Here is a 14,989-nt window from a genome sequence, read left to right on the forward strand (position 1 = left end):
ACGGAAACCGCGGGGAGCTCCTCACGGGCGCGGGGGGCCGCGGCAGCGCTGCAGACGCGCGCCCGGCCAGCGCTGCCCTCCGACGCCCGGGACGAGGGGCTGGCTCGGGAGCGGTACCCGAGCGCAGGCGGCTCCGCCGAGACGCGCCGCTGCCAGGCCCTTGGCAGCGGGGCAGTTTCGGCCTTTTGTGACCTTCTTTTTCTCCTTGGGACGTCTCACATCGGGGATACCCAGGAATCACCGAGGGATAAGTTTCCTTCAGAAGGAGGAACGCTCTCCCATCCCCTCCCTTGCTCCAGGGGAGGGGGGGCTGGCATCCCGCCCTGTCCGCTCGCCCCTCCGAAGGGCATTCGCTCCTGCCAGGCACGGGGCACGTCGCACAGCGCCCAAAGCTGCTGTTCCCTGGCCTGTGCACTCCCTGCCAGGCTTTTGCCCRATCCTTAACATTTAGACTTTGCTCCCTGCTCACAGTTTCGCAGTCAGATACGCAGCAAGGGAAAAGGCACAGAAACAAGTTAGAGCAGATAAAAAGAGCCCAGCACGTAAATCAGAGCAGAATCCAGCATCCCCTGTCCCAGAATCTTACATTTTGTTCTGATTTCTTTGCAGCTGTAAATATTTAACCTTTTCTTGCTCGYCACCTGGTTTCAGTATGAGACAACTTTCAACACCTTTCAGAGCTGCATGGGGAAACCAGAGAGGGGGGGGAAATGCCCAAACCTTTCAGGTAAATATTTGTGTGCGAGTTTTAGCTCCTAGCCGATTTTAGTGCAGCTAAATCAGTGGAAAACATCCTTCATACTGGAGCCTGAGGCAGCCAGGAGAAAAAACAAGCCCAGATCCTGGTGCAGGGTGCCTCCCGGTGCCAGCAAAACGATGGYTTGCTGGTGTTACCCAGCCTCCAAGCTCGGCGGGCAGCTCCAGCAGCTGCCAAGAACGAGAGCCAGGAAGGGGGAACAGGCACCAGAGCGTGCGGGAGCTGGGGAAAGGGGGATTTAGAGAAGCCTAGATCGCTTGTGGGAAAGCCCACCACCCCCCATGCAGAGGTCTCAGCATCTCTAGAGACTTAMGGGGTTGAGTCATTTAACCACAGGTGGCCCTGGCAGCCAAAGCCCCAGGGCAGCTCCCCATCCTGCCGGCAATGCTCACGTCACCCCTTGGCCCAATTTCTTCCCAAATAACTGTCAGAAGAGGCTTGCTGTGCCTGACTGCATCTGTCCTGTGGGTCTCTCCTGTGGCCTTGAGTATTGACACACGGCTGCTCATCTCATCTAATGGTTATTGCCCCCTCCCCTATTGCAAGCCTCCAGACATTGCTCCCACACTCAAGACACCTGTGTTYGCTCAGTATTTTTTTCTTTTACACTTAATCCCAGCTTTCCTGCCTTCTTCTGTCAAAAGAAACTCATTTCCTACCTGTTTCATCCCCTCTGACAAGGATTTGGGGGTATCATTCCTGGGATCCTGCAGGATCCAAAATGTTCAAAAGAGGATTAGACCAATTCAGCACAGATTGGGCGATCGTATTATAGCTGCTATAAACAAATGGTCCAGATACACCCTCTGCTCGGGGAAGTCCCGTCGCCTCTGCCTGCCAGAACTCCAGAGGGTAAAACACAGAGCAGTCACTCTAAATATAGCCTGGTCTGAGAGGTAACTGCTGCTGCCCCCAGCCAGAAAGAGCAAACGGGGAGAGCTGCGCCCAGCCAGACCTTCTCGAGCACCGTGCCAAGAGCTAAGGAAAGAGCAGGATAGAGTTTCCAKCTTCAGAGTCAGAGGAAGGGTAGCCAAAGCACCACCACAGAAGTGCATACRGCCAAAACCTGCAGCTTTCCCTGATATATTATCCAGGGCCCACAAAGCAGCTGTGGGGTTACAAGGACTTGAACCTGCCTTTCACCACCTGCAGCTTCCTAGGGCAAACCTCTCCTGGGGGCAACAGGAGAGCCAGTTCCTGGAGACACTCATCTAGGGGGTTCCTAGCTGCAGGGCACACTGTCCCCACAGCAGATGGGGGTGGGCAAGAACTTGCCGCAGGAGGCTCCAGGCCAAGAAAGCCCTGGGGTGCACCTCCATAGCACGGGCAGTGAGGACCCCCCCCCCCAGCCAAGCTGTCCCCTGCTTCCCTTGCGCTCCCAGCAGCAGCAGGAGCGTTTCCTCTTCGTTAGCGCTGGCCTGCAGCAGCGCAGCTTGTTCCAGCTCCTCTGCAGGCAACTAGCCTGTTGCATTGCATGCAAGGGAAGCTGCTTGCTGAGGTTTCCAGGCAGCAGGAGCAGTAAGGGAAGGAAAGAACAGCCGCTCGGTATAAATAGCAGCTCCACTAGGCCTGTTAGCAGCTCGTGCCGTTAACCCCTTCCAGCTGGGCCTACTTGGCCACAGCTGCTCCAAGGTGGCCATCTGTGCAGGTCACCGACAGACAGCAGCGCTCGGTGTGGGACAGGGAGGAGAGCAATGGGAGCCCGATCCTCAGCCTGGACAGGAGCAGGAGGGAGGAGAAATCAGGATGAGGAGATAGAGGAAAAAGGCCAAAGAGAAAGGGGTGTAAAATATCCCGCCAAGCCGCCCCGCRGCTGAGCACAGCGCGGGGCCTCGTGGCTGGGGGTCCCGCGGCGCGTGGGCGCGCTGGTGTCCTGCCCCACGCTCCAGCTCCTCGGCGAGGTGCTCCCGCCGCTGGAGACCCTGCCAGCCCCGCGGGCGGCACGGAGGCAGGGAGGACGGCGGGAGTGAGACGCTGGGGCGGCCCGGGGCTGGGCGTTTTGCCTGTGGAAACCCTGGGGTGATAAGGATGGGGGACAGGGCCAGAGGGATGCAGGTACCTAATGGTAACYTCAGCGTGGACGTGGCCAGCGCTCCTGTGCCCACCACAGGGCACTAGGACAGGGCAGGTCCCCTGCTGCAGCGCCTGCTCCCTCTCACTGCGCTCGTGGGGTGGATTCCTGCCTTTCTGTCACATCTTGCTAGTGCTTTATACTGCGTTTCCTACAAGTCTCGGCAATGCCCGTGTAAATTTTGGTGAAGAAGGAAAGGCCCCGGCGGCCGTTGTGGTCCAGGGAGGCTGAACTCACTGCTTGGTCGCTTCTCTGCTCTGCACCCATGTGTCTCCCTAAAGGTACTTGACAAGGGGAAAAGCCAGACCCAAACTATGTGATAACAGCATTAAAAGCTGAAYTTAAAGTCTCCTCCCTCATTCCTGCCCAGCTCAAGAGGTCTGCGGGCTGTGACGTGCAGCTGCTGGGTCCAGCGGGGTCTGCAGACCCCCCGGAGACCCGGCGCGGCTGCGCAGGCGTCTGCCTGAGACAGATTGAAGCTGGCAGGCTCCGTCTCCTCTGAAAGATTTATCAGGWGGGAGCCGTGCGCCCGCGCGTGAGCGAGCGGCGGGAGGGGGGCGAGGTGGGATCCCCCCCCCCGGCGCGGGGAGCCCGGAGCCGGGGAGGCTGCTGGCACCACTTCGCCTCTCGCCCCGGCTGCCACRTGCCACGTGGAGGCTGCAGCAATGGGGGGATGCAGAGTTTGGCCTCTCACGGGTAAAGTGCGTGGCTGATCCCGCTGGCCCTGGATCAGCGTGCCTGGATCTGCAAGGGAAGAGCTCGGCTGAAGGGAACCCTCCGCGCTGCTGGCCGGGGCTGCTGAGCTCCCGCGCTGTGCTGCAGTGCCCTCGCCAGCGGTGCAGGAGCCCGTCGGGGTGAGCACGTCCCCGGCTCTGCGTTCCCCGTGGCTTCGGTCCCGGGGGCGCCCGCCAGGAACAGCCGGAGCGACTGCCGGTGCCTATCAGCATCCCTGTCAGGGCTCGGGTTTGGGATTTTTGCTGCAATTTTCTCCCCTCCCCCCCTCTCTCCTTCTGGCCTATTTTTGTCTTCTGCAGGGGCTCAGGAGTTTTCCTGAAACAGCTTTTCCGAAGGAGGCTACTCTCAGATGGACGGTCGGTGGGAATGTCTTCACTTCCCCCCGCCATCGCTCCTCCCACGCGCCCAGCTCTGCTGCTGCTCCGAGCTGGAGTCTCTTTTTGGAGCATGCAGAGGAAAAAAGTATCCACAGTGCATGAGAAGAGTAAAAATAGTCTCCTTGCAGCCTGCCGGAGCCCTGCTTCTGGGACAGGAGGTAGGGCCAAGTGGGTTAGCTAGGACCTACTTAAACCCCCCCCCCACGCGCGGCGGAGGCCTTTCTGCTCGTGACCCCGTTTGAAGACGCTGCCTCCGCCTGAGGAAGAGGAGGCTGCAGAGCCAGGCACCGCTCCCCGGATGGAGGCGGCGGGCTGCCCAGCGGCGTCGGCTGTGGGCGGGCGAGGGCAGGAGGAACAGCCCTTGAATSAGCCTTGAATCGCTGACGGGGGCCCGGGGCTCGGCCCGGCGGAGGGGACGGAGAGGGCGAGGGAGCCCGGCGGGGTGGGGAGGGTTTGCTCTGCTCCTCGCCCTGCCTGCCGGGCGCTGGCAGAGAGCAGCACGCGCTTACCTATGTTGGGATGCTTCAGGAGACGGCAGATCCGAGCTTCCCGCTCCAGCTTCTGGTGATCTGAAAGAAGCAACGTCCCCAAATTAGCGTGTTTGACCAGGGGAGCGAAGCGCCGCCGGCCCGGCCGGCCGCGGCCTGGCCGAGCTGCTCGCCCTCGAAGGGCTCCTCGCCCGCCCGCTCACCTCCCCACCTCCCTCCTGGCCCGGCCTGCCTTTGCCCATCGAGCGTTTCCTCTCCCCATTTCCGTACGACCTGAAGATCGAGGACGGCGTCGTCGCGCGGCACCGGCGGGGCTGCGGCCCCGGGCGCTCGGCAGGCTCTGGCAGACCGTTTATGGCTGTGCTTGCGAGCGCAGTGCCAGGCTCTGCCTCGCTCCCTCGCCGTGCCCTCCTCTTTGCAMCCCGGACGGGTGCGTGCCGACGCACGCTGCAGCCTTGCTCTGCCCCGACTGAGCCGCCGGCGCCGCTCCGCGAYGAGCCGGGGCGGTGGCAGAGCAGGTCCCGTCCCCGGGGCGCGCGGCCCTCCCCGCGGCGCGCCCTGCAAGGGGACCTTGCTCGGGAGCTCCCTGCGTTGGGGCTGCAGCGGACGCGACAGCCGGCTCCAGCCGAGGCAGAGCAGGTCCCTCTCCCCGGTCTGCCCCGGGCTCGAGGGCGCGAGGCGACGCGGCTCCAGGCAAAGCTGCTGGAGCCGAGCCGGAAAAGCGTCCCTGCTGGTGCATCCGCAATGAATTTCCAAAGCGTTTTGTTTCTTTTTGCCTCCCTCTGTATTTTACTCAGACGTGAAACAGCCTTCCTACATGGAGGTGCCTTCTCACCGCAGTTTTGTCTGAGCGCGTTTCCTGATAGCAGGAACCCGGCAGCCCGGAGAAGCAGGGATATAATTAGGGCTGCTCGTCTCTCGGCGTTATCATCGCTGCCTTGCCTAGTTCGCACCCCAGAGTCTCGCTCCGTGTCTAACCGAATTTGGGTATCTCCGACTGCTGAGACGTGAAGGTTACGCAGACTCTTCTCTGCTGGGGCCGGACCCTTCCCCAGGGCACAATTCCCTCGTGTCCATCCAGCCTGCTTTTAAAGCATCCGGGTGTTTGGGATCTTTGCCCTTTCCACAGTCCTCAAACTTCTCCTGGGCTGGAGATTTTCTTAACCAGCTGCCAAAACAGTCCCTCCCGCAGCCCGCTGCTCTCCCCAGCGCCTGTTAGCTGATTCCTCTCTGTCCTCCTTGGCCTGGGAGATGTTGCAGCTCAAGCAGACAGACAGACAGACAGATGCGGGCTGGTGCCCATGGAGCTAACGCAGGGCTCGGTGCAGGCTAATCGCCCCCAGGCTCGTTTCGGGAGCGCTGYGCAGCCTGCCCAGGGAATAGCGAGCCCAAGGCTGGGGCACTGGGGAGGGGACGGCGGGAGCCACCCTGTGACACTGTCCTCGCAGCGTGAGTGTCCGTGCTCAGCCTCCCCGGCCTCGACACCCCGGGCTGCCTCCCCGGCACCGCGGCCCAGCGCGGGAGCGTGAGGGATCAGGTGCCGAGCRGGTGCCCGCAGCCCCGCGGCGAAGCCCCCCGCGGTGCTGCCGGGGTCCAGCTCCGCCGTCGCGCAGAGCCGTAGCCAGCCATGAGCCAGCCCAACATGCTCCTGAGGAGCCCGGGGCTGAGCCGCTGCTCCCGGCTCTCTGCCTCGGTTTCCCCATCTGCAGAAAAGAGGTCGGGGCTGAAGGGCCCACGGAGAAGCCGGATTATTTGATAACGCTCCTTTGCTTTCCTCGAGGAGTTTGGCCTGGCGGCTGGAGATCCCCGGAGAGGGAGGGGAATTTGAGAGGGGCTCCCTGCGAAGAGGGAGGCGGCAGCGGCAGAGCGGTCCGGSCGGCGGGGCCGGCGGCGTCGGAAGGGCTGGGAGAGGCACGCAGTCACCTCCGGAGCGAAGCCGTGCCGGCCCGAGAGGAAGCTCCCGCGCCGCGGCCCCGCGTGACTCCAGCTCTCCGCAGAGCAGGCGCGCGAGCACCTGCTGGGAAGCACCCGGGGGGAGCGCCGCGATCCTYTCCGCCCGGCGCCGCAGGCTCAGCTGCGACACGCACGGGCTGCGACRCGGCGGCGTTGTCTGCAACCAGCCACCCGCTCCCCAGGGAGCGAAGGCACCGCTCGTCTCCAGAGACGCTGCTCTTTCCCAGCCTGCCGGGGCGGGGGGTCCCGCTCAGGCGGACGTTCCCGCGCACGGCTGCCGGCCGGCGGCAGAGCCCGGGGCTCGGCCCCCAGCGCCTGCAGTTTCCCCCAGGCATCGCGTGCTGCCGGCTCTCTGCCTCGCCGCAACCTCCGCAAGCACGCACGCGACTGTGCGAGTCTCCAGGACGAGCCTTGCGGGTGGCTTTGCCTGCACAAATGCTGCTCTGCAATTTCTGACCCTCTCCGGGTGCCTCACGCCTCCCATTTCTCTCCCGTCTGCCCCAACGCTGCTGCTCGCCCTGCGGGCTTGTGCCTGCCGAGTCCGCCCGGTGCCTCCGTGCCAGCTCACACACCGCAGCATCCCCTGCCCCCTGCAAGGGCAGAGCTCCCCCGCTGCTGYGTGCAGGGTCGCGGAGGGTCTTGCCACCTCCCGAAGTCCGTGCCAGGCAAGGTGCCTGTATGSCCTTGGGGAAGTCTCCTGGGTCCCGAGAAGCCCCGGGATCTGCGGGAGCTCTGGAGCATCCTCTGCCCCTGCAGCACATCTGCCCCATGGTGAAGCACAGCTGTGGGGAGCGAGCTACAGCCTCATCCCCTCTCCTCCCCCTCGAAACCCGCTTGGTCAGCCACAGCCTGGACCCCAAAATCGTTTCTCTTCCGAAAGCTCTGGTTTCTCTCCTGCTGGCTTCGTATGTCAGCAGCCAGGAGGACCTCCTTGCCTGGGGGAGTTCGGCAGCTCTCCTTCCCTCCCCTCCCAYGCTCACGTCCCTGCACACGGTCCCTCCCTGTCCGTTGCATGTGACATGGCAGGGGACACGCGCCTGCCCAGGRCCCACCATGCCCCTTTGGGAATTGCTCCCGGCGTGGGCAACAGCCACTCTCGTGCCCTGGCGCTGGCAAAATGGGGGGTTTTGGACTGCTCCCGAAGGAGCCTGGTGATTCCAGCCAGCAGAGCAGGTAAAATAACCCTGSAGATGTGTCTCCAGGTGAGAGCAGAGCAAAGAGCCAGGCATCTGTGGCTGCTGGGCCGGCRTAGACCCGAGAGGAGGAAGAGGATGGAGAGAGGCAAAATGCAGAAACAGGCAAGGAAAGGGAGGAGGAAGGAAAAGGAACGTGGCTCAGTCTGCTCTGTCAGGAAGCCCTGCAAACGGGGAGGCGTTTTCTGCCCRCTCTGCTGCCAGCTCTGCTTTGCAGGGAGAAGCCAAGCGTTCAGCCTCTGCCCAAGAGCCCGGCCATCTGCTCCCGGCCAAGCCCAGCGCCGGYGGCTGCTTTCCAAGGGCTGCCATCGAGCGAGGAAGAGGAGGGAGGAAGGCAGGCAGAGGGGTTCAAAGGCAGGGATTCACCCTCCGAAGGACAGCTGCAAAGCCGGGCTCTGCAGGGAGGGTGCCTGGCCGTGCTCAGTTGGTGCCCGCTGCACAACGCTCCCGCGCAGCGCGGCGACGTTCAAGTCTTGGGCAGCGCCGCGCGGAGCGACCCTGCGGCTCCAGCCTGGGAGCCAGCGGCGGGGAGGAGGGGACGGTCCACCTGCACCCAGAGGGACAGGGGCCTGGTGCTGGCAGGGGCTTGGCTGCAGGGCTCGGGACGAGCCCGCGCTGCTTCGGCGGCGCTGCGGCGGGGAGGCTGCAAAACGCTGCTTTAATTTGAGGTCGGAGAGGAGTTTGTCGCAGTTTTCTGGGTTTTATTTTTACCTTCAGAGAGATGAGCAGTGGCGTCAGGGAGAGGAACAGAGGGAGGGAGTTAATTAAACCCTCTTGGCAGGGCACCCGCTCCCGGCCCCGGGCGCCCTGTTGCACCTGGCAAGGAGGCGCCCGAGGCTGGGACACGGCAGATGCTGTCGGGWCCCCGCTGTCCTCACCAGCACAGCCAGGCAGAAGAAACTCCAGTGTGTGGTGGTCAGGATAGAGGGGTCCCTGCCTCGGGGCAGGTTTGGATGAACCTCTTCTTTGCAGTGATTAGCTCAGCCTTGCCCCAGGGAGCAGCTTCCCGCTGGGCTGCGGAGCGGCTGGCCCTGCCTTCACCCCAGGCACTTTCTCCCCGTGTCTCGGGAGAGCGTCCCTCGTCCCCCCGCACCCACTCCTGCTCGGCAGAGGGTTTCGGCAGGCTGGGTACGAACAGTGCTGCGGAGAGCCCGATCCTGCTCTGCCTGCGGTGGGCACTGTAAAAAATGCAGCCTCAAAAAGCAGCGTTGCAGCTTCCCCTCCCTGTGTGTGGCTCACCAGGCCACGTCCCAGCAGAGACGGGCGAGAGGGAAGCACACGGTTTCCCCAGGGGCCTTCGCATTTAATTTGTACAGGTAAAATGAGGAAGGAAACCCTCAGGCCTTGGAGAGCAGGGAAGGCGATAGGTTGGTTAGTGGCCCCCTTGGAGAAAAGATGCTCATGGAAAAAAACTTCGTTATCTACCCCATAGATAGACAGATTCCTCTGCCCTGGCCAGGCTGGGGGTCCCAGGGAACTCCCTTGCTGAGACCCAGTGCAGGTGGGCAGTGTGAGGGTCCCCAGCAGGAGYGGGATCATGGAGCCTTGGCAGGAGAAATAAAGCCTGGGAGAAGAGAGGGTCCGTCCMTGCCCAGCAGCCTCAGTGAAGCTGGACTGTAGTATTTGATGGGTCGATATTGAGAAATGCACCCAGGAACATCCCTGAGCCGTGCAGGCTGTCAGCACAGCTTGCTTTGGGGTGTTATCACCTGACCAAATCTGCTGGCGGGTGCTCGCTGCGCTGGAGGCCTCAGCCTGGGCCAGCAGCTGCAGCCAGGAGGGAAGAGGGGGTGGGAACGTGGCAGGTCGTATTGCAGCCGGGGACCGTGGTGCRGGGCAACTTGGCCAGCCTCGGCCACGCCATGGCATGCCGGGCGGCGGGGGGCTCTCGGGGACTCACTCGTCCTTACGGCTGGGGAGAAACAGGTCCTACGTGTCTCCAGGCAGGCCTGGGTCTGGGACACCCTGGGAGCCCCTGGCGCAGCTGGTTGCAGGTGCCTCTGAGGAGGAGGAGATGGTGAGGAAGAACAGGCTCTTCTCTCATTGCTGGAGACCTGCGTCCCCAGGAGAGCTGGGGGTCTTTGTAGGGACTCTAGGAAAGGGTCAAGGCTCAAGTCCCTCAAGATATTCAGGCATTTGGTTCCCATGCAGTAAGGAACTCAGTGCCAGGCTTTGCCAGGAACCAGCCACTGTGGTGGAAACGGGGTGGGCTAAGGGGGTTTCCTGCAGCGCATCAAACACCCCCCGCCTGGCCGCACATCAAAGGCATCATGTCAGCACCGTGCTGAGGACACAAATTCCTGCTCTGGAAGTCCTGCTCACTGCTCTCCACCTCTCTGGGGAGACCCGGCCGCCCCGGCCCCGCAGCGTCCCCCCGGCAATGCCCCCCATACCCCCCACCCCGTGCCTACCTCGGGCAGACAGCTTCTTGGTGTTGATGATTTTGGCTGCATACTCTTGCCCTGCCAATACCTTCACGCATCTCCGGACAATGGAGAAAGCGCCCCTGGGAAGACAAGAAACCAAAGGAAGGAGTGAAGGGCTTGGTGCAGGCAAAGAGCCGGCGACAGCCCCTCGGTGCYTGCCAGGGCGACGAAGGCAGCCCCAGACGAGGGGAGGTGGAYGGGCTCAGACAGGGCGGCGGGGCTTTGAGAGTGCAGAAAATCCCGTTGCTTAACTTCTGTGCCTGTGTCTTCACGCGCTTCAGACCTTGCAGCCACCGCAATAATCTGCAGATGCGGGTGCAAGCGGCGGCCCCAAGGGCTGGCGGCCGGCGCGAGGACCCCCCCCGCCCCCCGCCGCCCCGGCTGCGAACCCCTCGCTCCGCTGGGGACAGCGGCCCCCGAGGGCACCCCGCGAGACGTGGAGCGAGCCAAGGGGCCTGCGTGCTGGGCCGGCGGGAGCGCGGCCGGGCCGGGGCCGCGGGACGGTGACTCCCGGGGCTGCAGCTCGCGCGGGACGGAGCGAAGTGCGGGGTTGGGGGGGGGTTCGGGGCCCGGCGGGCAAAGGCGCACGTGCGTCTCAGCATCACCCTGGCCTCCCGCCGGGGCGCGAGGCAGAGCCGGGGCTGCCCCATCCCGCCCCGCCGGCCCGGCCGGGTACGGGCAGCCAGGTGGTCTCRGGGCAGCCCGGAGCCTCCAGCTCTGCCTGGCTCCGAGCTGGGGTATTCCTCCGAGATGAGACACATCTCGCTTTGGGGTCCACGTGGACTCCGGGGCTCGTGGGACCCTGCTGTCCCCTTCGTCCTGCAGGGAGGGAGGGAAGCGCTGGCGGGGGGCATCGACACCAGGCGTCTCGCCGAAGCGAAGACGGGCTTGACCCGGTGGAGCCGGGCCCGCCGCAGAGCAGCCGGCGCTGCCCGAGCCACGGGGCCGGGCCTGAGCCCAGCGCCCTGTCCCCCGGCCCCGCGGCCCCAGCCCGGCCCCCCGCCGCCCCCCGCTCCGGCAGGCACTGGGATCCTCTGCTTTTCCCATTTTCACACCTTCCTTGCCAGTATCGGGCTGTGCTGCTGCCTCCCTCCCTCTCTTCAACACCTCCTCCTCCTCCGAGGCTTTTTATCTCCTTTCTAGAGAGAAGAGTGTGGGTTGGGGATTTTTTTGTTCCTTTCCCCCCCTTTCCCCCCGCTTCTTCTTCTTCTTTTCAGTAAAAACCCTCTCCTGCAGCTCTGGGAGCGAAGGGGCTGATCGCACCGCTCGCCGCCACCGCTGTCTCCAGCCTCTCGACCTGCCGTGGGGGCGGACTCAGCGGCGCCGGAGGGGCCGCGCTGCCTGCCGGTCCTGCCCCCCAGGATCCTCTGCCCCCCGCGCGCGTCGCCCGCCTACGCTCCCTCCGCATCCGCGGCCTCCCCGGGGCCCGGGGGGCCTCACTGCCCTTCCTGCGGCGCCCGCCGGGAGAGCCCCGGCCCCCGCGGCTGGACGCGCCTCGGCCCTTGCCTGGCGCTGCCGTTACCCGTGTGGCACCTTCTTAACGCGGGGGGTTGTCTCGGGGCACGGGGGGTGGATGAGAGCCAAGCCGGGAAGACGGCGGAAAGAGCATGGGTTTGGCGTGCCAGTCCGTGAGGCAGCGTGCTGCCGCGGCCTGCTGCGAGAGGAGATTCCCCTGGGAAAACTCGAGACTTCTTGAAGGGTTGAGGGGACCTTCCCGATCTGCCGGTTCCTTGGGGTTTCTTTTAGGACAGAAAATTGCTCGTGGCCACCCCGCTCCCCAGCTGTTTGGGCTTTGCTCCCTCCCTAGGGTCCCCGTCACGCTGGAAATGTGAACGGAGGCCCCGAGCTGTCGCTCTTCGTGGCAGGGCAGCAGCGCAGAGGTGGCCACCCCAGCTCCCTCCCGCTCCCCTCCCGGCAGCTGGCTCGGGGATGCCCCGCGTCGTCCCCAGCAGCTCCCTGCCCCGCCTCGGGCACCCGGCAGGCTGCGGCTCTGCGGCCCCACCAGCAGACTCGAGGTGCAGCCGATCACCTCCACGGCCTTGGAGCCCCTCCGTGATGCTGCTCCCCTTCGGGGCGTGAGCGGGGTACCACGAGCCACCCCAGCCCCAGGGCCATGACTCCCGGGGGTCCTGGCCTCGCCTTGCGCTACTGGCCACACTTCCTCGCCCAGCAGCACGCCCTGTGATTCCCCTCCCCCGCCCCAGATTTGGTCCAGTCTTTCCCATTGCCCTCTGGTCTGGGAGCCCTGCAGGGACCAGCTCATTGGAGGGGCACGCAGTGTCCGGGAGGAACGTCATTCCCCCCTGCTGAACTCAAGGCAACAGGCTGACGAGGCAGAAGGAGCACGGTCTCACTCCAGAGGTACAACGCTTCATCTGGATTTCCTGTTCTGAGCCCACAAAGTGGGAATTTCCTCATCGGGAAACCACTGACTTYGTGGAAGCCACATGATGCATTGGAAATCATCCCAGTGGAAAATTCCCCACCAGCTCTACAGTGCATTGACTTGTGAGCGCCGAAAAGCCCGCTGAGACCTACAGCTTGCTTGGGAGCATGTCTGAGTGCTACACTGGCATCTGTATATTCCCAGCTAAGGCAAAAATCAGTAGGATGCTCTGAGCTTGAGCAGTTCCCCTTAGCACTGGGAAGGAGCAGCGCTGCGCCGCTGCTTTCTAATTGAATCAGGCCCCAGCAGGAGGGAGAGGTTAGATCTGCCTGTCGGCAGGGACAGAGGCTCCTGGGAGGCTGGCGAGGGCCGGCCTCTCTCCAGCTCTCAGAGCCCGGCTGAGGGGTTGGGATGAGCCATGCAAATCCTGGCTCTTCCCCGCTGCCTGCCCGCTTTGCTTGTATGAACATGCACTTGGAGAAACGCATCTCTCGACATGGTCCATCGCAGTGGTGCTGGCCAGTGCCCTGGGAGCTCCTCTGRCTCCGGGCTGAGCTCGCACCCTGCTGTGTTGGGCGCCTACCTGGCAAAGCCGTCGTACCCTCAACGTCTCCAGCAGCCCTCCTGGCCCTTCCCCATCACACCTTCACTGACAGCTCTTCTTCTGTGGCCCCCACACTATTTCTGCCCAGCCAGGTCCCAGCAACTTCCCTCTGTGCTGCCAAGTGGTACCTGAGCGCCTTCAGCCAACTCCTCTCCTGCCCACCCCRTGACATGCCTGCAGCACCTTGGAGCTCAGAAGAGCTCCGAAACCTCTGGAAAAAGCAGGTCCCAAGCCCCAGCTCCCCAGAGGGAGCTCATCTCCCTGCCYGCAGTGCTGGCATGGCCCCACGGCACTACGGAGACCCGGTCACTGACTCACTGCTCCGCTCTGGTTCCTCACCCCAGCAATGACGCAGTCACCAAGCTGGGCGAGAAGCACCACGCGCTGGGCCACTGCCCAGCCGACCCATCTCTGAGGGGACATAAGGGCACATTTGCACGTCCTGGGACCAGGGGTCCATTCGCCTCCACGGAGCTGCACTCRTTTGTAGCAGCAACCTGGTCCCCCCATCTGGGTGGGAAATAATAACTGCATTTAGACTGGTGCAAAGTCCTCCCTGATTTTCTCTTCTTGATTTCTCCATCTTTGTCCTCTCCTTTCTCTCACTCTCCCCCATTTCGCACACCCACGCACGCGGGCGGGCACCGATTTAGGCACAGGCTCATCCTGTGCCGTGCAATGCAGAGATGCAAGGCTGGAGCAAGTTTCCATGCCTACAGATGGACAYAGCCGCGCATTCGAAACAGATGCGCTCCGGCGCCCGGCAGATACACCCGCCAGCTCGGAGACAAAGCCGCGACGCGGAAGGCTCTCGTGGCGCCCTTCCGAGGGGATTGCAGCCGCACACCCCAGATTTACACGCCGCTTTGAAGAAGAAGTGCAGAGACCAAAACACAGACGCATGCCTGCCCACTCGCGCACCCGYTCCTACAGACACACGCTCCGACGCGCATCGGCGCACAGAGCATCCCTCTGCCCACACGGGCGACCTGGATTGCTGCTCCACCCCGGGGTGCTCAGCGCCCTGCAGGATCAGCCCGYTGGGCAGCTGTGCACCGGCACGTTTCTCCGCGCGCACCCGGATGGGCAAAGACCCACACGCGCAGGCACCGCGAGCGCCGAGCCGCGGCGGGGCTGGGCGGCCGCTCGCCCGCGGGGTGCTCRCGCACCGGGGCRTCCCTGCGGAGCTGCTTTYGGGAGGGGATGGGGAAGGGACGGGGGGCAGCCGGCTTCGCCCCCGAGCTGCCTGGTTTCCCCGGGAGCAGGTTGGAGTTCCCCCAGGACCCGGGGAACCTGGTGCAAAGGATTTCCCCGAAGAGGCTTCGGCTCGCCTCCCTGCTGTCCCGTCCCTCCCCGCGGCTGCTGAAGTTGCCGGCGGCCCCGGCGGCAGCATCCCTGAGGAGCACCTTCTCCGCGAGAGGGGTCCCGCTCCCGCAGCCCCCGGCGAGGGGCCGCAGCCCGCCGCCTGTCCTCCCCTGCCGCCGCTCCCGAGGCTCTTCCCGCCCTTCTCCCGCTCCGGGCGGCCAGGGCGCGTCCGAGCTCCGTCTCCAACTTACTTGCCCAGTTCTTCGAAGAGCTGGTATTCCTCGGTGAAGCGATTGCAGGTTATGGTGGCCATGCCGCGGGGCTGGGAGCGCTCCCTCCCCGGCGCCGAGCTCGGTGCGAGTGCCTCTCCTCTCGCTCCCTCCCTCTCCGTGTGCTCCCGGSGCTCTCTCCTCGCCGAGGTAAATAAGGGAATATGTTTGATTGACAAGCCCGGAGATAATGATGAGGGCAATTTGTCTCCTCAGCCTYGCAAGCCTTCGTCAGCATCCCCGTCCCCATGGCGACCACCTCTGCCAGAAACGCCCTGTTTCYGTTGCTGGGGCAACCGCTTCCCAAACCGCCGGGCTCGGCGGGCGCCGCCGCGGGGACCAGGCCCCGCCGGGCCGGGGGGCAAAGCCAAAACCGCCGACAGTAAAAGCAAACTGGGGAATACGGCGGTAGAAGAAGAATTGGG

General features: G+C 64.0%; 1 protein-coding gene across 1 annotated transcript in view; it reads right to left on the reverse strand.

The window, feature by feature from the left end:
• CAMK2A (calcium/calmodulin dependent protein kinase II alpha) overlaps positions 1–14,608 on the reverse strand; it is a 35,920-nt gene extending 21,312 nt beyond the window's left edge. Inside the window, exons 1-3 of the mRNA XM_085298048.1 lie at positions 14,547–14,608; positions 9,986–10,080; positions 4,450–4,509 (exon numbers count right to left, since the gene is read on the reverse strand). Of these exons, the coding sequence (XP_085154174.1) occupies positions 4,450–4,509; positions 9,986–10,080; positions 14,547–14,608 (217 nt within the window). The remainder of the gene's footprint in view (positions 1–4,449; positions 4,510–9,985; positions 10,081–14,546) is intronic.
• Between the last annotated feature and the right edge of the window lie 381 nt (positions 14,609–14,989).

This window comes from Rhea americana, unplaced genomic scaffold (genome assembly GCF_003343005.1).
Source record: "Rhea americana isolate MKP2758 unplaced genomic scaffold, rheAme1 scaffold_135, whole genome shotgun sequence".
NCBI classification, from domain to species: Eukaryota; Metazoa; Chordata; class Aves; order Rheiformes; family Rheidae; genus Rhea; species Rhea americana.